General features: G+C 48.5%; 1 protein-coding gene across 4 annotated transcripts in view; it reads left to right on the top strand.

Moving 5' to 3' along the window:
- LOC146799746 (uncharacterized) overlaps window positions 1-25,761 on the top strand; it is an 83,547-nt gene that overhangs the window by 32,048 nt on the left and 25,738 nt on the right. For 3 of the 4 annotated variants that reach the window (XM_085627430.1, XM_085627429.1, XM_085627432.1), the window contains exons 4-6: window positions 3,302-3,423; window positions 16,899-17,009; window positions 17,972-18,078. In XM_085627430.1, coding sequence (XP_085483556.1) covers window positions 3,302-3,423; window positions 16,899-17,009; window positions 17,972-18,078 — 340 coding nt within the window. The remainder of the gene's footprint in view (window positions 1-3,301; window positions 3,424-16,898; window positions 17,010-17,971; window positions 18,079-25,761) is intronic. The other variant, XM_085627431.1, reaches the window with a different exon arrangement.

The raw sequence follows: 25,761 nt of genomic DNA, 5'->3' as shown, positions 1-25,761 counted from the left end.
AGAGTGCTCGCCATCAAAGCCTTTATGGAAGGACTCAAAACGATAATTCCTCCCAGAGTTCCACCCTCACCTGTGTGGAATTTAAATATCGTGCTCACACGACTAATGGGGCCTCCGTTTGAACCTCTACATAAATGTGAGCTACAATTCTTAACATGGAAAGTTGCTTTCCTAGTAGCCATAACTTCTCTAAGAAGAGTTAGTGAACTACAAGCCCTAACTATTCAAGAACCATTCTTACAAATGGTTCTCCGCACTAATCCTAAATTCCTCCCTAAAGTCATTTCCCCCTTTCATCTTAATCTGTGGAGTTGCCCGTTTTCTTCTCGCAACCACACAGTCGCAGAAAGAGATCTTCATACTTTAGATGTTAAAAGAGCATTACTTTATTACATTGAAAGAACGCAACCTTTTCGGAAAACCAAACAACTTTTCGTTTCGTTCTCATCACCACACAAAGGCAATCCCATATCTAAGTCCGGGATAGCCAGATGGATTGTTAAATGCATACAAATTTGTTACCACAAAGCAAAACGCACTTTAACTGTTCCTCCTAGAGCCCACTCTACAAGAAAAATAGGGGCTTCTTTGGCATTCTTAGGCAACATTCCATTAGATGATATCTGCAAAGCAGGTACATGGTCTACACCACATATGTTCACTAAACACTACTGTGTAGATGTGCAAATGAAACAACAAGCCAGTGTGGGCCAAGCTGTACTCAAAACCTTATTTCAGACTTCTGCAACAGATAATGGGGGCCGCCACTAGACGTGGGACTGCTATACAATCTATGCAAAAGTGTGTAATCTGCAGCTCATATGCCTCTAACGGAATATGCTACTTACCAGTATGCATCTGTTCTTGGCATGTAGAGCTGCAGATCTACACACGCCCACCCTCCTCTCCGGCATCCTTTATCTGTTCCAGTATTATCTGATTTAGATACACTATACAAGGGCATTTTCCTATTTCTTACAAAGCTCCATCATTTCCCTGCTGGCGAAAAACAATCTGAGGATGGAGGCGATGCCCATGCGCACAATGATCCTAAGGAGGAGTCAACTACCTCGTGACTTCCAAAAACAAGTGCACACATCCGGACCCAACACCAGATGACGATCTATGCAAAAGTGTGTAGATCTGCAGCTCTACATGCCAAGAACAGATGCATACTGGTAAGTAGCATATTCCTTACTATCCCTCAAACATTGCCCTTCCCTAAACAGAATAAACCCTCACTACCCATCCCTGAACCCTAAAAACTACTTACTACCACTTTGCACTACCTATTCCTGAGCCCTAAACATCCATACTGCCCCTTAACCCTACCCACCCCAGAACCCTTAAAGCTCCTTACTATCCCTTTACGCTGCCCAGGTCTAAACTTTAAATCCCTTGCTGCCTTTATACCACCCATCACTGAATCCTAAAACGTCCTTACTTCCCTATACTTTACTATCCCTGAAAACTAAAAATCCCTTACTACTCCTAAATACTGCACACCCCCAAACCTTAAAACCCTCTTACTACTACCCCTATCCACTTACCATCCAAAGCCCTGAAAAATGCTTATAATTCTTAAATGTTTCACTGCCGAAAAAGTTTTAAAAATCGAATGCTCTGTAACTTACCTCATTGTGGTGATGGATGGTTGGTGTGGATGAGTGAGGAGACTGCGCTAGGCCATGGTGAGGCCGGGTTAGCACGGCAGTGGCAGTGTTTATAACCAATCTCTGCCAAAGGCTGGCTCCACCAAATTACCAGCCCTGCCCAGTTTCAAGTGTTCTGTACGCTACATTTTAAAAGTTTGTCAGCCCACCATACACACACTCGCATCATAAACAGAACCGGAAAAAGGTGTGAGAGGTCAGAAAGCACCTCACACAAGCATCGGCAAATGAGCTGCTGGTTGGTACTCGCCAGTTTCTCACGTTGTCATCATTGGTAACTTTCATGACCGAAACGAAAAAAAAGGTTATTGTGCCCAAGTTTAATAGTTTATCTGAGAGAAGGTGAAGAAAGAAGCAGAGTAGTGTCTGCTTGTGTCATCCATCAACCAACTGGACCCCGTAACGTGAAAGAAGAACATTGCTTCTCCAAGCTAGAATGAGCCAGCCTTTGGCAGAGATGGTTCCAAAGACTGCCCCGGGTATTTTGAAAGTGTACAGTGCTCATTATAATGAGGTCACTGTTTGCATGGTCCAGTGAGTGGAGGGCGACCTGGTCATCATCCCTCTATTGCTCCTTCTTTTTTTGCTGAATAGAGCTGCATTGGACCAATAGGATTCACTGCGGTAGGCCATGGGGAGGTCATGCTAGCGCTGCATTGGACCAATAGGATTCACTGCGGTAGGCCATGGGGAGGCCATGCTAGCGCTGCAGTGGACCAATAGGATTCACTGCGGTAGGCCATGGGGAGGCCATGCTAGCGCTGCAGTGGACCAATAGGATTCACTGCGGTAGGCCATGGGGAGGCCATGCTAGCGCTGCATTGGACCAATAGGATTTACTGCGGTAGGCCATTGCTAGCGCTGCTGTGGACCAATAGGATTCACTGCGGTAGGCCATGGGGATGCCATGCTAGCGCTGCAGTGGACCAATAGTATTCACTGCGGTAGGCCATGGGGAGGTCATGCTAGCGCTGCATTGGACCAATAGGATTCACTGCGGTAGGCCATGGGGAGGCCAATGCTAGTGCTGCTGTGGACCAATAGGATTCACTGCGGTAGGCCATGGGGAGGCCATGCTAGCGCTGCAGTGGACCAATAGGATTCACTGCGGTAGGCCATGGGGAGGTCATGCTAGCGCTGCATTGGACCAAAAGGATTCACTGCGGTAAGCCATGGGGAGGTCATGCTAGCGCTGCATTGGACCAATAGGATTCACTGTGGTAGGCCATGGGGAGGCCAATGCTAGCGCTGCTGTGGACCAATAGGATTCACTGCGGTAGGCCATGGGGAGGCCATGCTAGTGCTGCTCAAGGGCGTTGGTAAGCACGGCTAGCAGTACCCGCTGCGCATGAGTAATGTTTATACTGTGGACAAAAGAAGAAATGGGAGATGTTTAACCCTAGTGTTGGTGTGCAGGATCGGTCCCCTTCCATGACTACAGCCTCGCTAAAGGTGCGAGGATTATGGAGTCCAGACAGGCATCGGCTGGTGTTTCTGGCAGTTGGATAGCGTAGGGGAAGAGGGTGGTGCAGGCTCTGAGTGGAATAAAAACCTGCTAATGTGTACCCATTCAGTTTTCTGTAATATTTACCATATACTTTCCCTTATCTCCTGTTTCTGCTTTAAAGAGTTCATCTCCCACTCCCTTTCCCTGGTGGAGTTGAAGTTTCTTTTCCAGCACGCGCTTCCAGACCTAACGGGCAAGATGCTGCTCGACGTTGGTTCCCGACTCGGTGCTGTCCTTTTTGGGGTAAATTAAATTGTTCTCCTTTACTGCGATACTCCTATTTGTGTTAATGTATGCCTTTTCATTTGATAGCAATTTGGGATTGAAAGAATGTGCATGTCTCCAATATTGTTGTCTGAAACGTTTTTATTCGTATGATCCTAGACAGTCGGCTTTCCATAGTACACTATGGCACACTGTAGATTGTTTGCGACATAGGCCACACTGAGACTGCCAAGGCCTCAGAACAGTTACACCTGCCCAGAACAGTGTTAGTTGCACCGTGTGGTGATCCTAACTGATTTTGGGGCCCCAACCGTGGTGGTTGAGGTCGTTTGCCACTGGTGGTCTGGGGCCGTCCTGCAGTGGCTCTGCAAACTGGTCAATTCCTATCATAGTCAGGGACAGGCCTCGGCCTCTGTGCGCATGTTTGAGAAGTGTGATGCCATGGCCTAAACAAAAGTCAGGATACCAGATGTCATGCAGTCAGGCACTCCGGGCAGGGAACACGCTCGTACACCATGCAGAGGACATTCCGTCGCTGTGCACGACATTATTCCTTGGTTAGGGGCTTGCTCTACTGTGTGTACACATAATGTACTCAAGAGAATACACCTTGGGCATCTCGAGAAAGCCAAGATACTACTCTGCCCATTTCCCTCATCTGTCCAGCCCCTGTTGAGGTCAAAGTAGGGAGCAAGAGAACTGCTGCCAGGCAGGGTCGTGCCTGCTTTTAAGTTTCAAGTCCAGGTTGTGCTCAGTCACATTCCTAGCAAACACAAGGAGATGATGGACGGGGCGATGAAACTTTTCAGACACTCACGCCCAATCACTATTACAGCAGGGTTGAATCCATCATCGTTCTGTAGCTCACTTTGCCACCCCATTTCAGACCCGGCTATATGCAAATCAGTCTTGACCCAGTGCCTCATGGGAACAGTCCAGCCCGAACTGTCAAGCCAGTTCCTCCCTGGACCGGAAACAGTCACATTCCTGCCTGCTGTGCACCACTTAGACAGACCAGCCTTTTTAATCTTATCAAATCTGGTGAAAATCTCGAGGAGGAGGTCCTCGGTTGTATTCACAAATCTCAGGATGAGGTCCTCTGTTCAGATAGCGTAGTTCATCTCTTTCGCCTGGTGGACTGGCTGGAAGGTTGTGGGCCTCTCCATCCAGCTCCTCTGCCTCCAGCACACATTCATTGGCTCATGCATGTTGGTGAGATCTGTTATTCTGCAGAGCACGTTGCAGTTTATGAGCCCTTGCCGGGCCTTCTTAAGTTGGAAATCTGTTTGACCATGCAATACCCCTGGTGTTCACATTTGTCCTCCACCATTGCCCCCTACTTTGTTGTCCCTGTCCAGGACATTCACACTGCCAGGGGGGGACAGGGTCTACTCTATTGCAGCAGCAAAGCTGTGGAATACCAGCGCTGAATCTCCGAGATGTGCCACTGAGTATGTAACCTTCCATCGTAAGTGGAAAACTGGCCTCATTCCACCTTAATGATGGCGTTCCCCTGGCCCTTCCTTAACATTTTGTGCGTTTCTAATGCCTTTATGTAATTTAAATTTCTCTTCATTAACGCCATGAATCTTAAGGGTACGTGCGCTCTAGAAATAAATGAAACATGCATACAGGATCCAGAAACCCAGGCCCATTGCGCAAACAACATCTTCTTTGCAGATCATCTATTGAACCACATGAAGTCATTAAATAGTGGTGGCGCTAGGTGGTGCACATCCACGATGGCCGTACACCTGTGAGGCTCTGGCGGCTCGGCGCATAAAATCCTAAATTTCTCCTACACTCCCAATGCGAATTGATGCTGAGAGCGACGGCCCTGCTTGCGGGTGGTGGAGGGCACCCACGGAGCGAATTCTACGCCTCATCGTGCATGGGCAACGCGGTTAGAGCCCGTGAGTAATGACAGGGGACTGGGGCACTGTGGCTCTGGTTCCTTAGAACAGCGTGCTGAGCTACTGGTAGCCCGGGGAGTCCACGTGGTGTCAAGGCCGCCCGGGAGGCGCCAACTGTCCTGGCCGCATCTGACGCGCATTGCGGAGAAAAGCGGGCGGCAATGTACGCTGCAGTGTTCCCCTGTTACACAGCTCAACGGTGAACGAGGTACTGCAGCCACGGGGGTAAAGCAAAAAAGACCGGTGCATGCCACTGCGGCAACCAAGCTGCAGCCAGGGACTCCCGGCGACATTTTCATCTAAGTAACCTGCAGCGCGGCCCACGACTGGCCGAAAGAGTCAGAGGTCCTCCTGAAATAAAAAGAGAACACTGTTGGGACCACAAACTGCTTCACTGACAGATTACCTGGCTCCTGGGCGAAATCGGTGAGTGCCGTGCTTTGGGGCGGCAACGGCCGGTGGCAGTACGGTGCGGCTGCTTCTGTGGAGCCGGACGGTATGATCCTGCGTGGTAGAAGGTATTAAGACTGTAATCCGAGTATGCCTGCTATTGAATCTGCTCTGTGAGACGGCGGAGGAGCACACCAACTGTAATCAATTTGTGGGTCCGAGGCAGCGGAAAGAAGTGATTGTGAGGCACTGGCGGCGAGTCATTGGGAGAGCGGCGGAATAACAGGCAGACCATAACGTAGTGGCCCCCTCCTATGAGAACTCTCCTGCAGTGTGCCTGGGAGACGACGGGACGGCCTCGGCGGGGTGACCCCGATGCTAGAGCTACTGACACGGTGCACGCAGGAGTGAGTGCTATATTTTGCAAATCGGGGGACGGATGGAGCACCCCCCGTGCCTGAACTGATTATTGCTTTGTGTGCCAACCAGTGGGTACGATTCTATAAACCAGAGGAGAGACCACCGACTCAGCTCCCAGGTGGAGGCAGGCAATACCACAGTGTACACGCCCCCCCAAAAAAAGAAGAAACTAAATGGCTCCCCCCCGGATCGGGAGGTCACTGTTGCGCATTGTAGTGGTGGCCAAACTAGACAGCACATCAGTTATTAACGACAAGAAGGGGGGACAAGAAGAGGCGTGAGTCACCTTCAGGCTGCGTCAACGGTGCAAAGACACAGGCAATATCCAACACGATGGGGAAGCCCCGCCTCTACCAGATCCACCTTGGCGGATTCCGGAACCACTAATATGGATCAATCTCATACTCCCCCCGCAGACCTCGGACGACGCTGTTAAGACTCTGCTCCTTGCCATGAAACACAGTCTCAATGATTTGTCTGGCAAAATGGACACCATGAATAATAGACTGGACTTCCTAGTGCAAAAGGTGGATAAGCATGATGGCCAAATTAAAGAAGTGGAGCAGCGAATATCAGACAATGAGAATGCAACATCCCAGATGCAGAAACAAGTATCGCAGATGGACAAACTTTTAAAGATAATGGCGGCCAAGAACGAGGATTTGGAGGCTAGGAGCCGCCGCAATAATGTTTGCATTATTGGAATGCCAGAGAGCACCAACACGGGGCGTATGGAGGACTTTGTAGAGCGAATGCTGACTACCACTTTCGGTGCAGACTCCTTCTCGACACATGGTGGTGAAAAGGGCACACCGGTCCCTGGGTCCTCGTCCTCCCCCGGGCAGCGCTCTGCGACCCATAATCGCCCGGCTATTGAACTATCGGGATTGCGATGTGGCCCTCAGGAAAGCCCAGAGCAGGGAATCACTACACTATATATCCGGATTTTACAATGGCGGTGCAGGAAGCAAGATGGAAATTTCTACCAGTGAAGCTCAAGCTACGTAAGGCCCAGATTGAATACACCCTAATGTACCCTGCAAAACTCCAGATCTCACATAACGGCAAGCAAATCATCTGCGCTACCCCACAGCAAGCTGAGGACTTCCTAAAAACTACACAGCGACGATCGCTGCGGCAATGCCCTCTATCCTGCTCGCCCTCTCCGACATAGGACTAATCTAACTGTGAATTGCAGCACTTATCGGGTGAGGGGGAGGTCTGCGGTGCATGGAGTGGGAAGAGATGTGGGACGATCCTGCTTGACTGCTGTGCTCAGGCCGCCCTGCTCCTCTGAGATGCGGTCATTAGCATTGACTCCCCCTCCCCCAGCCTGCATTACTGCACTGATGACGAGGAGAATACGAACAGCTAAGTGCCCGGCTGGGCTTTCTGGTTTGTTTCTTGTCAAGTATACAAGAGTACCTGAAGACTGTCGCGAATACAGTCAAGTTATGCCACTTCACGCCAGGTAGTGTTAGAGTACTTACATTTAGCGCTGAGCCCCTCTCCCGAACTGCTCCTTTTTTCCCCTACATCGGGAACCGCAGAGGTTGGCACTGCAGCCAGGGAGACTGACTCCGGAATCTGGGATCACGGTTCGATCCCCGGCGCCGGCGGCAGATTAGCCCAGCACCATGTGACTCTGGGCAATAGCTTGCTTAATCTTCCCAACGGCCCCCAGCGCCTAGAGACCCTTAAGGGTGATTGTTCGCGCTTTATAAATGTGGATTATTATTACCCTGCAGTGGAGGTGGATTGAGGGAAGGGTAGTTATTGCTCACTGGCGCCCCCCTTGCAAAGGAGATCCCCATTACTGGTTCTTTTTTGTTCCCTTGCTTCAGTCTCTCCTCATAGGGAGGCCATGAGGTTATTGACTGACTCGTAGAATATAGTTCTGGTTGGTGGGAAACTGGATGGGCAATATTGTACCAGCACGTTTGGGGTGCTGATGTGGGAGGGGGTGGATTGGGAAACGGATGCTCGGCGAAATGTCGTATTGCAATGGACGGAGGGGGAGGGAAGGGCGGGGATGGGGTTATTATGTCCTTTTTTTTGTATTTGGAGGCCAGCGATTGTTTGAACTGTCTATATTCTGTGGACAAGTTGTACTGACAATGCACACCATCAGCAGTAGCGCCATACTACGTCACTTATTGTCACTGGAGGTCATTGGTACTGTCAACACGCACTGAATCTGCACGAATAAAGATGTTAACATGGAATCTGAGAGGCCTGGGGTACCCCCGCAAGCCATGTCAAATATTGTCATATTTGGATAGACATAACATCCAGATAGCGATGCTACAAAAACACGCATAGATCCTCGTTGCGAATCGTGCTTTGGCAGCGGGTGGGCCACTGCGCGGGTTTTCTCGTCCTATTCCACATATTCACGTGGCACACTCATATTGATCAAAAGAGGCACACCCTTCATAAAGGGAGGTTCTTACAGTGACCCCTCGGGCGCAGCTGTCTACTTTGGGGTACTTTGGGCACCCAATCGATTACCCTCGCCTGTTGCTATGGGCCAAACATGGACACTCCGGACTTTTTCACCACCTTATGGGGCCAGATAGTTAAGGTAGGCTCCACACACGTCATATGGGGTGGGGATTTTAATGTTGCATTATGCCCTGCACAGGATGGGTCTAACACCCTTCCACAGCTTTACAATAACGCACATGCCACTCTATCCCAATTATTTCTAGATCATGGGTTGTTAGATACTTGGCGATATGCTCACCCGACAGCCAGGGAGGGTACCTTTTATACAGCAGGGCACCAAAACTGGTCGAGATTGGATTATTGGATAGTTTCTAGAGGGATCAGTGCATGGATACACTCGGTTGAGCATATGGCTCGTGCGCACTCAGATCATGCCCCTGTGTGCCTGATAATCGAGCCTCCCAGCTTGATCACGATGCCCCGATGCTGGAGACTAGAGCCGGAGGCATTATTAGATGCGGTGTTCCAGGCGGAGGTCGGCGAGCAGAGAGCTGACTTCTTTACCAGAAATAAGGGTTTGGTTAAATATGCATATACAGTGTGGGAAGCGTTTAAAGTTACTGTACGAGGCACATGCATGTCTAAAAGTTTTGGGGTGTTATGGGATTTGCGACGCACACTACGTAGTTTGGAAACAGACGTTAAGACCCTGGAACAAAGGATGTGGGAGGAGACATCAGGAGAAAAAAGAGCTCTGCTGCAGGACAAAATGACTGAATATGCGAAAACGGCTGAACGGGAAGCCAAATGTAAGGGTAAATATTTCAAAGCCCGGCGATATGGTGAGGGTGAAAGCCCGGGGAAGGCACTGGCATCAGAGATGAGACCTATCCATTTCTCTAATTATGTGCTGGAAATAATAGGCGACGATGGAAGGAGGCATAGAGATAGCAGAGATATTCTGCTCGCCTTCACTGACTTTTACACCGCCCTCTATGATTCGCGTCACACTGCCCCACCAGACCTGTCACATTACCTTGAAGATATAGCGCTGGGATGGTTGGGTGAGGGTCAGAGGGAGTTTCTGGACGCCCCTTTTGATGATGATGAGCTTCGTGAGGCCATAATGCAGATGGCGTTGGGGAATGCTCCTGGCCCCGACGGTATCCCCATAGAATTTTACAAACTGTATATTGACCAACTGTTTCTGGTTTTAAAAGAAGTGTTTTCGGAGGCTCAGGAACTCCAGATCCTTCCTGCGTCGATGAGGGAAGCACTCATTATCTCGCTCCTAAAGCCCAAGCCTGCTGACCGATGCGAATCATACCGGCCCCTCTCGCTCATAAATACAGATGCCAAAATACTTGCTGAACTCATTGCTAACCGGCTCAAACTTCTTATAGAGAAACTGGTCCTCCCAGACCAGGCCGGTTTTATCCCTGGCAGGGCCACCGCTCCTAATTTGCGGACATTGTTCTCTATACTGCAAAATGTGGACCCCAAACTGGCTCTAGTGGCGGTCTTCCTAGACGCCGCGAAAGCCTTTGATTCGGTGGAATGGAACTATCTCTTCGCCATACTTCAATGCATGGGGATCCCCAACAGTTTTATGAATTATATTAAGCTCCTGTACACAGCGCCGACGGCTAAGGTCCAGATAAGTGGACTATTCTCAGCCCTGATTACACTCTTGAGGGGCACTTGCCCCCTATTATTCGCGATCTCAATGGAGCCCCTGGCCGCCAAAATCAGACAGCATCATGCGGCAGTCGGACTCCGAGGCTTCCTGCGCCCTGTCCTCATATCGTTATGTGCAGACGACGTAACACTCTATGTCAAGAACCCGAGTCAAAACTTGAACCCACTGCTCAGGGAATTTGTTAAATTTGGAGGGGTATCGTGTTTCTGAAGCCGGGCAGACCCCCTGAGGATCCGGGGTCGTATCGTCCCATATCATTATTGAATTTTGAACCTAAACTACTGGGAAAGGTCTTGGCCGATCGTCTACGAACATACATACTGGAGCTGATCCACCAGGACTAATCGGGCTTTATGCCGCATCGGGCAACGAGGCATAATATCCGACGGTTCGATAGCAGAAGCCCATAAGCTAGGCTGCCCGGTCGCGGTACTGCTGGCCGATATAGACAAGGCGTTCGACTCCCTTAGTTGGGAATACCTTTTCCGCCTCCTCGAGGCAGTAAACTTTGGTCCCCGATTCCGGAGGTATATCCAGCTCCTATACACGGGTCTCACGGCGTCGGTCCGGGTGGCCGGTCATCGGTCGGCCTCGTTCCCGCTCCTTCGTGGCACCCGACAAGGATGCCCACTATCCCCACTGTTATTTGCGCTTGCTATAGAGCCACTAGCCGAATGGGTGAGGAGGGACGCAGTGATGCGTGGGTTGTCATGGACTCCGGACTACACAGACAAAATAGCCCTGTACGCGGATGACGTACTATTTTACATGGCTGACCCACGGGTCTCGGGGCCTAGGGTCCTTCAGGTCCTCCGCATCTTCGGTGAGACGTCTGGTCTGTGCGCTAATCCTTCTAAATCTATTTTATTCCTGGTGTGCGGGGACCTAGGACACATGGCTTGGGCAAACCAGGTGACTGTCGCTACCGACGGGTTTTAAATACCTCGGGGTCTACGTGACCCGAGATCAAGATGCGGCGTGGGCTCGGAATATAGCCCCTCTTCTCTTGGCGGTGCGGGACGACACAACAATATGGTCGCAACTACCCCTCTCCCTCTAGAATTACCCATACCCGATCCCGCAGACGTGGTTCACGCAAGTAAACGCCCTGCTGAACAGGTTCCTCTGGCAAGGGGGCGCCGTGCGGGTGGCCCTGGCGACCTGTGTACAATCTACATACTGCGGGGGAATAGCAGCGGCGGATATGCGCGCCTATTACTGGGCATCCCAGCTGCTAGTGGTCAACGACTGGTGGTATGGGTCGCTCCAAGATCCGGCGTATGCGGTGGAGCGTTTAACTCTCCCTCACACGCGGCTGCTACACTTACTATACGACTCCTCTTCAGTAGCCGGTCATCCTCCGGCATGCGGTACGGTGATTCAGATCTGGCGGCGCGTGGTACGTATGATGGGCTGGTGGGGTAAACTTACCGGGATGACACCCCTATGGCGCGGTGCCTTCATCCAGCCGGTGGCGGCCCTGGAGGGATTCCGGGAGTGGGATACAATAGGAATCTCCACGTTGGGGGATGTTATGCGAGGGCCCACAATTAAATCCTTCCAACAACTACAAACCGAATTTGACCTACACAAATCCCAGTTCTACCGATACTTACAGCTTCGACATGCGTTGATGCCGGCGGTGCGTTCACTGACGTCCCTACCAGAATATCACCCCCTAGAGAGTCGCCTTTTGACGGGGGACCTCGGCCCTCATAAGATCAGACAAATCTATCAAATCCTTACAACACGCGCGCAACACAATCTCCATAAGACACATGAGCGATGGCAGGCCGATCTCCCTGACCTTACAGATGATGATTGGGCGGAGGCACTGGCGAGCCCCCGCTATACAGCAGTTTCCACTAGATATCGCCTGATCCAATATAAATACCTACACAGGGTCTACTACACTAGAACGCGATTGTGGAAAATGGGGATGATTCAGTCCCCGTGTGTTTACGTTGTGGCGCGACCGAAGGCACGTTCTTCCATACAGTATGGCTCTGCGTAGCTATACAACCCTATTGGTGCAAGGTCCTTGGGTGTTTGGGGAACGTTCTGGCCTGGGAGCTCCCACTCGAGCCAAGACTCACACTCCTACATAGCACCGAGGACATCGGGGGGAACAGATATAAACGACACTTACTGTTTCTGGGGCTCGTGTTGGCGAAGCGGGATACAGCGCAGAGCTGGAAGGGGACCTCCCCGCCCCGCCTAGGCAAGTGGAAGAAAGCCATGGACCAATGTATGATGGCGGAGATTGCGGTCTTTGTGGCACGTGGCTGCCCCCGGAAACATGGGAAGATATGGGGAAAATGGGCCATATACAGGGGTGTGGACCTGCCACAACTTACTCCAGACGATTCAGGGGATCCCATAGAACGCCTGTTGAGACAGGAGAGATAAATACAAGGTGTGGGGTGACTGTGTACAAACATATTAGGATAATAGTAATGATGCCATCCCGGAAACGGATGGGACTACGTGTTGACACGGGGTGGGTGTGGGAGTCTGATGTTTGCAGACTAGGGGTTGGGGGCGGTAAATCAGCACAATGTGTACCCTGGGGGATGTACTTGCCCCATAATCTCTGGATAACTGTGCTGGTTGTTCGTTTAATAAAATCAATAAAATATGTTGTTAAAAAAAAATAAAATTGGAGGGGTATCGGGATCCATATAAACTGGGCCAAATCTCCGATATTTCCGCTGACTGCAGCAGTCTTGCCCTTTGATGTAGATTATCCCATAGCGTGGTGTGCTGATGAGGTGCGATACTTGGGAATCACGCTTACGAAAGAACGGGAGGAATTGATGAGGCTGAACTATGGGCGCACAATGGAACATATTGCTGGATGTGTAACCCGCTGAATTGCTCTCCCGCTGACTATGGCGGGACGTATCTCCCTTATAAAAATGGTAATTTTACCTAAATGCTTATATTTATTCCTAAATATCCCGTATGATCCAGGTAGACATTTCTTCTTCAGCCTCAGAACTGAACTGATCAGGCTGGTATGGGGAGGCAAGCAGCCTAGGTTAAAATGGGACACACTGATGAGGCCGAACGCGCTGGGGGGATTTGACATTCCCAATTTCGAATTGTATTATGTAAGCGCCCAGGCACATTTTGCTCATTTTTGGTTTAATCCCCCTCGATACACACCTCATGTGGCGGTTGAGCATTGGCTCGCACACCCCATCCCGTTAGAAGGGGTCATACTCTCACCATTCAAGGCCCTAGATCCAAGTCCCACCTCTGTGAAATGCACGCTCAGAGCTTGGCACGCTCTAGCTATTAGAACACAAACACCATGCATATATTCACCACTGGTCTATCATCCACAGATGCCCTTGCTGCAAGAAGGGATTTTCAGGAAAATAGCCCAGGGCAGAAATTTCCGAAATTGGGGAGATTTATATTTAAATGGTAAATTCCGCACCTTACACCAGCTCTTTCAGGACCCCCCGCCAACCACAATGGAAACCTTTCTATATGCTTGCTTAAGGCATGGAGTGAGAGAATGTATGCCGGCTTATCCGGCGGAGCCTGGGCTGTTCGCACCACTGCATAGTGTCTTACGCGCACCCACAGCTTCACATCTAGTGTCGGCACTATACCGCGCCATGTATACAGATGCTATATATCCGACATGTCCCGCCCAAGACAAATGGTCCTCTGACCTGGAACGTTCTCTTACTGATGCGCAGTGGACTTTTTGCTGCAAACAAACGGAACAAATTTCCTCAAATAGTCGCCTACGCATCACTCATTATAAATATCTGCAACGTAGCTACCACACCCCGCTACAATTACACAAATTTGGGCTGCGGGACACGAGTAGATGTGCCAGGTGCAGGGCGGACTCCGCGTGTTTCCTCCACCTAGGCTGGTCTTGTCCGGGTGTGCATGAGTACTGGGAAATGGTCTCTGTGCCACTTCCGCAGTCTCCCTTGCTCGCTCTGTTGGGCTATACAGAACAAATGCCGGCAAAACACCGCTGGTTTGTGTCCCTCGGACTCCTGTTGGCGAAACATAGGGTGGCATGTAGATGGCGTCGGGGACGGGCTCCCAAATTCAAGGACTGGATCGAGGATATGATATTATGGCAGGATCAGACCAAACTATATGCTGAACTACTCCCGACAACGTCTAGACCCCGAGACATATGGGGCCCACTTCGCACATACCTGCTGGAACCCCCGGACACTGGTGAACGGAATGGTACTGTATAACTCATGCAACATTACCCCCCCTGATCTCCCCCCCCCCCCCCCTCCCCTATGGGCTTGATCCCACCCCCCTCCTGGGGCCTCTATATCAGTAATGTAGATCTAGGTATGTGCCACATAATGTTCGTTCCATGGCCTGTATCGACGGATTGAGAACTGGTGTCCTGTATAGCCTAATCTGCTGAATCTATAAGTGTAATTGATTGCGACTTGATCCTATGTAACCAGCTGACTGTTTCCTAAAATCCCCACGTCAGATATGTATGTATTGCTTCCAATGAAATATAAATAAAGTTTTCAAGAAGTCATTAAATAGTGGCTTGTGGATAATAGGTTGCAGAATACCCCCGATTTCCCCCTCCCCCGCACATTCCATCATATTCCACAAGAACCTTTTACACCAGCTCGGTGAGGACGTCTCTGGTTACTGGTGGACACAGGAAGAGACTAGGTCACTCGCATAAAGCCGCCTGTGGTTGTGAACCGCCAGTCTTGGAGAATCCCAAATATCCTGTGGAAATCCATGAGGACGGGGACTGTGCCAGCTTGTGGTGCCCAGTTTAAGCAGTGTGTGTTTGGAGGTCATGACCGCCCAAAAGGGGAACGCAGTGTCCTTGGAATCCCCTCCAGATAGCACATAGCTTTGCTTTCAATTGTCGCATGAGCATGCATGTTTCAAATACCTTTTGCAGCTTCAGAATTTCTTGCTTGTAGTAACATGTTGTCTCCAACAATTGGGTAACCTCTTCATACAGAACTGTGCCAATATTCCTAGCCCCATGTGGCAGTTTCCCTTGGGCTTGGCCAGTGTAGGAGCTATAGGGTCCACCTATATCTCACCCGTCTTGCTGTGCACTTTACAGTGTCACTTTCCCGGCACAAACTCCAACACTGAGAGATGCCTCAGTTGCACAATTATACCCTGTAGCTCCATATGTGGGAGTGCCGCTTTGTTGCTCATCCCGCACATTGGCTTTTACCAGGTTAGACGCGACCTTGAGTGGGATTTCGAGAAAGATTCCCACTCAAACGTCCGCTCAAGTACTACAGTCAACTTGCCACCCACCAAACCCTTCTTTTGCTCTTCCTTGCTCCATTTCCCAGTTCCTCCAGCTTCCATCTTGGGTTTTCCTTATGTGTCCTCCAAACCCTTGCTCTGCCTGCGTAATTACCCAGGTACTTCCACTGTTCCCCAAATCTCTGCTGTTCCCTCGCCCATGGGGCTCGTCCGCCCTCCCTTGTTCTTCTGCTGTGGGACACTCAGGCCCTGCTTGCCTTTTCATCTCTTGCTGCTAAACCACCCATCCCTTTTTATGCCACACCCCAACCTGCACCCCCTGCTGTAAGCTTTGTTTGTCACATTCACTCACCACATCATGTTGTATTCTTACTCTCATGAGTGTCTGATCGCACACAATATCCCCCCCCCCACATTCCACTTTCTGCCACATGTTCATCCGACAGCTTTGTCTCATCTGATCGGTCCGCTCGCCAACTCCCCATAGTAACCGCCTATGTGACCACTTCCTTCAGATGCCCAAACGAGATCCCGCCCACCTGATTCTGCACAGCCCTCCAGCATTCCCACTGCTCTCACACCTGCTGTTTCCTGTAGTGTGAATATCCCCTTCCAGAAGCATGGGTGGCTCTCCCTGGTTGTACTGCTAGTGTCAGTAATCCCGTGTTAGCCGCCCCACCACCTGGACTTTGTCCCCCTGTCCCTTTCCCCTGCTGCCTTCAAGCACCGAGATCCTTTGGCCCCATTGTCGTTCTTCAACACCCCGGGGGTGGTTCTGTATGCAGCATGGTAGTATGCAGAAGACCCAGCCACTGTCCTTGTTCCACCACTTGTAAGCCCTTCCTTCCCGGACACCTCGTGCAACTTATAAGTAAAAGTGATCAGCTACCCTGTCTGCTCTTGTTGAAATGAGTGACAATTCAAAGCTTAGTCAGTCGGTTCTTTCAGTATAGTCAGTGGCTCACCAATGTAATCCATATCCTGAATCATCAATTTGGGAAGTACAGGTTAAATAATGTAGCGCAGTTTGTAACCTGTCTACAAAGCATACCTGATGTGAAGATCCCGTTTCATCCTTTTCCCTCTCCTTGTTCTCTAGTTAATCAAATGTTTAATCCAGTGTTTTGGTTTTCAAAACTCCCCATGCCAGTCTACCACACTATGACCCCTTGGTGACCCTTAGACCCTCCGCTTATTCTAGGACACTGAATTGATGGATTAAGGGTACATCCAAAAATGGTTCCCCGTGGCTATGCTACCACAGGTCTCTGCCCAGATCTTTACACTGAACTGTTCTTTCTGTTGAACCCCGGGCGGGGGAATGGTGGTTGTTGCTGTGAGATCATCCGAGTCCCTTTTCTGTACCTCAGGGTGCTCTGTACAGCTCTGCTGCCCGGCTCGTCGGTGTCGAGATGAACAAAGAGTTTTGTGAGCTCCAAGAGAAGATGATCAACAAATACCACTTCAGCGACCGAGTCCAGGTGATGCGGAATGTGCCCTTTACACCAGATGTGCTACAGCGTGATTATTGTGGGGACCTAGTGCCACACACCTGGGGGGACATGGGATACACCTGGGCCGGTATCCTTCACCCTAAGAAGCTTTGTCTGGGCTCAGGGTTTTCATGGGTCAGGAGGTTGAGGAGCTCGCTCAGGCCCTCTTTTAGAAATCTATTCTCCTGTTTTCTTTACTGATGATGTGCTACTTACACTTTTCAATAACTTGCCACACTAATCCTCTTAAAGAGACAGTACTCCTTTACTTCATTCCCATTCCTCCAGTCTCATGCTGTGTCAGGACTACTAGTCCGATGCACTGTGTTTTTCTCTGCATATCAGAAGTCTGAAAAAGGGCCTCCTAGGCCCAGGATCTCCACTCGTGCTTACCCCTTCTCTGGTAGAGCGTCCATTGGAGGAGTCCTACCACTCATCGGCTAAGCTCTTACGTGCATTAATCAGAACAGTCGTCTGCAGTGCTGCAGCAGGCAGGGACCCTCCCCAAGTATGCCCCCCCCTCACCCCAGTGACAAGGGACCTCAGGGTCTCCTGGCACCTCTTACTAGGACCACGTGAAAGTAAAGACAAGGAAACAAGCGTGTTACGCTAGATGAACATGGAGGTCTCGGCCTTCCTCGGATGTGAAGATACCATTGAGCAGTCGCAAACAGTCTCTTCGTTGGACCTCCCTGGGCCCTCTTGATAATAGCAAGTCAAACCAAATTCTTTTTATAATCATTCCTGTCTCCCACCTTCTTCCTCTGATCTGAGTGAAGGCCAAAATACAAATAGCTTGACCAGCCCACCTCACCATTGTTTATAAACTGCACACAGGGAGTCTCTGCAGCGCCCTCAGGTCAGTGCTGTTAGTACCCTTGGATAGCCTGGTTTCTCCAAGCTGACAATACCCTTAATGTTTCTTTTTTCAATCCTGTCTACATGCTCAGGTGCTTCACGCTGACATCTGTACACAGACGTCCCTTCTTCAGGATGCTGATGTGATTGTGCTGCACAATGTTTTCGAGTATTTCCTGGACAAGAACGCGCAGACCAGGTAATGACAGCAAGTTCTTGGACGCTTCTAGGCCACCTGGACACTTTAAGTGTGACACGAAGAGACTCGGTGATAGTTGATGAAAGGAGGGTAGGCCAACCTGAGCAGGGCTTATTTGAATTTTCAGCACGAGGGATGCATGAAATGATTCTAGTGACCAGTGTGATGATGGCCTTCTCGTGATGGCTCGTTACAGTCTCGCTAAACTCCTCCTCTTGCAGTTTGCAGAGTTCATATGTTATGTTAACGGGCCTTTGTAGAGCGCAGCGATCACTCAGAGGAGCATCATGGTGCTAGGCGGATCACTTGGTAGACAGGGGAACTGGGAGTGGAGAAGTGGCTTAGATAGGCGCTCTACATAGTGCGTCAGGGGCCGTTAAAAATCCGGGGTTTTCAGGGCCTTCCTGAAAAGAGTTTCCGATTGGATAAAACGAAGGTGGTTGTGGAGTTGGTTCCAGGCTTTGGAGCCAATCACTGCGATTGATTTTCCCCCTTTTGAGACACATCTGAACACTGGGGGTTTTAGCAGATTGGCGTTAGATGATCTAAGAGTGCGGTATGGTACATAGCACGCAAACCTGGACCAGAGGTAGTGAGGGCCTGAGGAGTGGAAGATTTTGAAGGTAATTATCAGGATCTTGAACAGGATTCTTCTATGGATTGGTAGACCGTGTAGTGCTTCCTTTGCAGCCGATGCTGATGACCTCCTGGGCCATTTAAGAACTAGGCGGGCTGCTGCGTGTTGTACCATCTGTAGTTTGTGCACGACCAACATGTTGGCACCCGCATAGAGACTGTTGCAGTAGTCCAATCTAGATGCAATTAGGGACACTGTGACTGCTTGTCTCACCGTGCTGGGGACTAAGTCAAAGAACTCTTTGAGTGATTTTATCATATGGAAGCAGGTCCCGGCTACTGCTTATGATTGCTGGTGGAAGGATAGTGTTGAGTCAAGTTTGACCCCCACATTTCTGGCTACTTTGACTGTATTGGGGGGAGGGGGGATGTCAAGAGGGTCACCATAGACTGGGGGAGAAGGTGCTCCCTTTCCCCAAAGGCACGATTTCTGTCTTTACTGACCGCTGTGAGACATTGCCAGAGGTTTTCTTCTGCCAGTGTGGTGTTTTTGTCTAAAACCAAGACTAGCTGCGTGCCATCCGCATATGAGATGGTCTCGAAGTTAAAGGACGATATCAGACTGATCAGTGGGGCCATATAAGCATTAAAAAGCACTGTGCTAAGGATCGACCCTTGTGGAACCCCAGAAAGCAGGCGGTTTTCTGCTGACTGATATTGCCCAAGGGTAATGACCTGTCTACGATTTTGCAGAACCGATTTGAGCCAGGCCAGGGCAAGATGAGAGATACCGTAGGGTTCGAGACGGTCTAAGAGGATGACATGTTAGACCGTATCAAAAGCGGCTGATAGGTCTAATAAGACTAATGCAGCATTCTTTCATTGATCAAGGGCGGCTTTAAGGGTTCAGCAGTGTACAGGAGGGCTGATTCCGTAGAGCTTTGAGGCCTGAAACCTGATTGATTGGGGTGTAAGATATTTGCTCCTTCCAGGTAAGTCATGAGTTGAGAGTTAATTGGTTTTTCAGTGATCTTGCTTAGACATGGGGGTAGGGAGCTGCGTCGGAGATTGTTAAGGGTGGTGGGATCGCTCAGTTTTTTTTTTCGGAGCGGTTTGACAGCTGCAAACTTCCATTCATTGGGAACTTTGGCTAGTGACAGGGAAGCATTTATTATCCTGTTCATGACTGGATTGACAGTATCTATCATAGCATGTAGAAGTAAGGGGGGACAATGGTCGAAAGGGGATCCTGATTTGACAGCGAGAGTCGTGTGGCGAGTTTGGTCTAGGCTAAAAGACTCCAAAGTTTGAAGGGATGGTAATATGTGCGTTACTCCGTTGTTGTCCTAAAGTGACGAGCAGAAAACAAGCTCATTGTACTTTCTCTGCTAGATCATTTTTCATTTCATAAGGCTTTATTCGAACATTAAACAAGTTCATAAAAGCACACAATACAACAAGATTTATTATAATACAGAGGCAGAAAAATTCATCAAGATAAAACATTTAAAAAAGCATACTTTTCCTAATATTAATAGATTTAAGAAGAAAAGTAGCCGTATAAAAACATACTACCGGATGATGTAGATTAAAAAGTAAACACATACAATCACGTATTGTTCTGACTTCAAATTTTAAAAATAGGGGTTTCAAATAAGCTATCCGGAGATGTTTGTACAATTGACAGAGCAGAAGAAAGTGCACAGTGCTTTGGGAAGTAGAGTTATCACATGGACATGGACCAACAGGATGTAAATTCAAAGAAGGGAAGGCAACAAGGTTGTGGACAACTCCCATTCTAAATCTGGTCAACACAAACCGATGTGCTTTCCAACTTACTTGAGACAGATATGGTTGAAAGCCCACAACTTCATTTAAATCATGGTAAAAGGTATAAGATGAAAGATTGGAGCTGTTCTGATGTCTCTCAATAGCAGCTTGTTGTAAAAAACACTGCTTAAGATCAGATTTAGACAACATATCTGCCCCGTGATGATCCTCTAGGATGTCGATGTTAAAGGTCACCCGAAAGTTATCAATAACGTACTTCAACCATGGGATCCTTGTAAAGTGGTCCATAGTAAGACAGTCAGAAATGATAGCTCTACACAAAGAGGTCTCTTCTTTAATCCAAATGGAGCGCCATAGGAGCAAGGGTCTAAGGAGAATCAAATCGGATAGATGGTAAATACCCAATTCATTATGAACTAAGGTATTGGAGACAGAGCTTGGCAGGCACAGACGTTTTTTTCAAAAATACGTTCTCCTCAACCTGAAGAGAACCTGCCGGGGCATAGCCCCATAAACCGGCTCCGTACAGAGCAATTGATACACACCGTGATTGATACATTTTCAGCATGTCGTTTATCCGCCTGTCTCCCAATTTGGTAGCCATAGTGAAAATACCAAAGGCACTCCTGGCCATTTTAGACCGTACATTCTTAAATTAATTTGCCCAGGTGTTTTTATTTGAAAAGGTAACCCCCAAATATGAAAAATTATCAACAACCTGAACCTTTTGACCCTCTATGAAAAAGGAGGGCTGTTTCTTACCGATCCTACGGCCACATTCCATAACATAGGTTTTGGATTTATTTAAAACTAGCTTTCTGCTTTTAATAAATTGCATAAAACCATCCAGCAGCTGTTGAAGACCGTGTGGTGTACGTGAGATTAAAACCGCGTAAAGTAACACAGGGACATATTCATTATTAATTTTGGGAGCATCCACTGCCAGAGATTTAAGTAAGAATTCAATCTCATTGATAAAAAGTATAAAAAGCAATGGGGCTAGCACACAACCCTGACGTATTCCACGCCCAATCTTGAACATGGATGTACATTCACCTTGTGACCCAAAACGGACACAAGCTCTTAATTTAGTGTATAGGCGGGCTAAGAAGAAGACGATACCCTCTGGGGCCCCCATTTCTAACAGCTTTTCCCAGAGAATGCCGTGGTCCACCAGATCAAAGGCACTACTTAGATCTGCAAAGCAGAGGTAAATAGTGCCAGTCTTGGCCAAGGTATATTTACCCACGAGCAGTTCTAAATTTAAACATTGCTCTATCGTTCCACAACCCTTCCTAAAGCCGAACTGGCTCTCGGCTAAGATACCATTTTCTTCAGCCCATTCCTCCAATCTCACCATGAGCACTCGACTCATAACTTTAACAGAAGAGTCCAACAGGGAGATTGGTCGATAATTCTTGGCTTCCCCACGATTGCCTTTCTTAAATATTGGAATTAAGATGGATTCTTCCCAGGTCGGGGGCATCTCATTTCTGACAGCTGCATTAAAAATATTAGTAAGCAGAGGTCCCCAAATTTCTGGGACCAATTTATACACATCAATTGGGACCCCATCTGGGCCTTGTGCTTTCCCCCCTTTACTGTCCCGTATACTATCTAAAACCTCTTGTACCTTAAAATTTAATGGGATATGCGGCCATTGATTCCCTGAAACTAGAGGTCCACCATCTGACTGTAAAATTTTTGAGAAATGCGAGATCCATTCTGCCTGCATAACATAGGAAGTTAGTTCTGGAATTTTGTCATCTTTAAGAAATGGGGAATTGACAGTTTTCCAAAACCAGGTACAATTATTCAATTCAGCTGCCTTGGTCAAGTTGTCCCAGGCCTCTTGCCGAAGTTCCTTTTTCCTATTTTTAAGGGTTTCGTTGTATCAGGTTCTTAGATCTATAACCAGTCCCTTATCTCTGGGTTTAGCTGATAGAGCAGATTTCAGCTCCCTCAGGGCCGAGGTGCAAGCTGAGTTGAACCAACCCCGCGGTTGATCCTCTTTATGTTTACAGGTACCTGTGAGTTTTAGGTTAATGACCGCATTAATACTAATAAAATGTTCGATAGAACAAGAGGTACCTAAATTATCTTCAAGGATCGCGGTAATATGTACCAGGGAACTAGTTATGATAGAATCAGACGTAATGTCTGCCTTATCCCCCTTCCATCTGAGTCTAGTACCGTTAGGGCGCTCAGCCTCAATACTATTAATAGTACGGCCAGGGATACTAACGTCATCCTTTTCCCACAACTTAGCCTTTACTACCAGGCAGTTATGGTCACTCAATTGAATATCTATTACTTTTGGGGCCGTAAGCAAAACCTCAAGGCCCGGGGAAATGCAAATAAAATCTATTACAGAATTCGTTCCCCTGCCTATAAAGGTAGGGCAAGTATCCCCCCTTGGCGTTTTTCTCATTATCCATGATATACATATTATATGAGGCGAGGAAATTATTTAGGGCATCTCCATAATAATTGTGTTGGAAATGGAGGATCCCGTCCTCGTGGGCGTCCACCAATCCGCAGATGTTAGCCTCAGAGAAAGGGCAGGTGGTAATATTGAAATCCCCTGCGAAGATCATATCAAAGACTTCATTAGAGTCCTTGAAAAACTCTTCCAGTGCTTTAGAAAGATCTTTAACCGGCTGATCCCTGAGATCGATAAAACGAGAAAGATCTTTAACCGGCTGATCCCTGAGATCGATAAAACTAGATCATTCTCCTCAGGACGCTGACCTAGATTGTCCTGTTTCCCAAGGACGCTGCCATCGCTCGTGTTGTCTCTGGGGGAGCCAGTGAACAGGCTAGTCTAGTTCTCACCTGCACGTGACTGTGATGGCAGTGTCTTGCTTTGGACAGCAGCTCTTTGTTCCCAGGTAGCTTTGTAGGATGGCAGTGTATGCCCGATGCTTAATCTTTTTATTGAAGATTTAAAAACTAAGGAAAAGACCACCTATTGCCGCACTTGGCAGAGTGGTGGGTGCTTGTCCACTCTTGGCCGATCTACTTTAGTCCAGACTATGAGCGTCCAGCATTTATGTGAGTGTAGAAGAAACCGTGACTCCTTGCGGCCCAAATACACATCAGACCAGTGTGATTTTCTAAAGATTTAAACCCATAGTTCATGGAGTTCATGAGCAAACTGCACCTGCGATAGATTCCAAAACCTAGAGATAGAGAAAAAGTTTAGTAATATTATTTTGTAAGAGTTACAAAAATAATGGAGAAGTTTTCAGCCTTCAGAGAACGGACCCACTGCCAACCTCTACCCCTCGTGTCATGCAGTCTGGGCTGGTCTAGGCTCATCTGACCCTCGTGCTGATAAACTGTCTGAAGGAAAGGGGGTAAACCACTCCCTCGTGTAAAATGAAATTCTTTTTTACTCTGCCTTCTTTTTGTGATGCATGCTAGAAGCCTTGTTCTTCTCTGGCAGTTCTCCTTTTTCTCTGGTTTGCAGGGAGAGTTGCCCTGATACTCAGACCTCTTCAAACTGCTGCAAGATGGTGATATATTTCAACATAAGGTTGAGATTTGAGGTATCCATTAATGAAAAGACCAAGCCACATATGTGCGCATTACATTGTTTTAGACTGCATTATTATTTGATGAAAACCTAGAGTGAAATCTGTTCTGCTGTACCCTAGTTAACGACAGCCAACACACATTATTTTCTGTTGTGGTCTGTTTACCACACTTGTTTCCTTCGTGCAAGCATTGTGCGGACACCTATTCACGTAGCACCCTTTGAATTTGTACACTGAGTTTTGCTTGGCTGTATAAAAAAGATTCACTCTGTTGTTAAGATGCCTCTGAGGCCAGTGATTTTAATCTGCTGGAAGGTCTCACTTCCGTTTGTGTATTTATACGACTTGGTCATTTCATTAACTGATAATGTAAAATCTCATTTTGTGTTGGATCAGTTTGGGAGGGTCCATCGTGCACTGATCATATTACCAGAGTCCTGGTATTACCAGGCTGCCTCTGGGTTGATTCCTATTACAGGTAAGATGGGAATAGCCTGGAGTGGCCCCTGTTTTGACTCTTATTACAGGTAAGATGGGAATAGCCTGGAGCCGCCCCTGTTTTCATTCTTATTACAGGTAAGACGGGAATAGCCTGGAGCGGCCCCTGTTTTCATTCTTATTACAGGTAAGACGGGAATAGCCTGGAGTGGCCCCTGTTTTGACTCTTATTACAGGTAAGATGGGAATAGCCTGGAGCCGCCCCCGTTTTGATTCTTATTACAGGTAGATGGTAATAGCCTGGAGCCGCCCCTGTTTTGACTCTTATTACAGGTAAGACGGGAATAGCCTGGAGCCGCCCCTGTTTTGACTCTTATTACAGGTAAGACGGGAATAGCCTGGAGCCGCCCCCGTTTTGATTCTTATTACAGGTAAGATGGGAATAGCCTGGAGCCGCCCCCGTTTTGATTCTTATTACAGGTAAGATGGTAATAGCCTGGAGCCGCCCCTGTTTTGACTCTTATTACAGGTAAGACGGGAATAGCCTGGAGCCGCCCCCGTTTTCATTCTTATTACAGGTAAGATGGGAATAGCCTGGAGCCGCCCCCGTTTTCATTCTTAGTACAGGTAAGACGGGAATAGCCTGGAGCGGCCCCCGTTTTCATTCTTATTACAGGTAAGACGGGAATAGCCTGGAGCGGCCCCCGTTTTCATTCTTATTACAGGTAAGACGGGAATAGCCTGGAGCGGCCCCCGTTTTCATTCTTATTACAGGTAAGACGGGAATAGCCTGGAGCGGCCCCCGTTTTCATTCTTATTACAGGTAAGACGGGAATAGCCTGGAGCGGCCCCCGTTTTCATTCTTATTACAGGTAAGACGGGAATAGCCTGGAGCGGCCCCTGTTTTCATTCTTATTACAGGTAAGATGGGAATAGCCTGGAGCGGCCCCCGTTTTCATTCTTATTACAGGTAAGATGGGAATAGCCTGGAGCGGCCCCTGTTTTCATTCTTATTACAGGTAAGATGGGAATAGCCTGGAGCGGCCCCCGTTTTCATTCTTATTACAGGTAAGATGGGAATAGTCTGGAGCGGCCCCTGTTTTCATTCTTATTACAGGTAAGACGGGAATAGCCTGGAGCGGCCCCCGTTTTCATTCTTATTACAGGTAAGATGGGAATAGCCTGGAGCTGCCCCTGTCTTGCGAGCATGGACTGTTCATTTCCTTAGTGTGCCACTGTGAGGAAATGGGGTGCGTTATATTGTGTGGTTGTGCGACCTCACCGTGTAATACACTTAAGAACCCCTTTAGGACCTATCGGGTTTCATTTGTTAAACCTT

The sequence above is a fragment of the Triturus cristatus genome, chromosome 9 (genome assembly GCF_964204655.1).
Source record: "Triturus cristatus chromosome 9, aTriCri1.1, whole genome shotgun sequence".
NCBI classification, from domain to species: Eukaryota; Metazoa; Chordata; class Amphibia; order Caudata; family Salamandridae; genus Triturus; species Triturus cristatus.
Note: the sequence above shows the minus strand (reverse complement) of the source record. Positions and strands in the feature narration are given on the sequence as shown.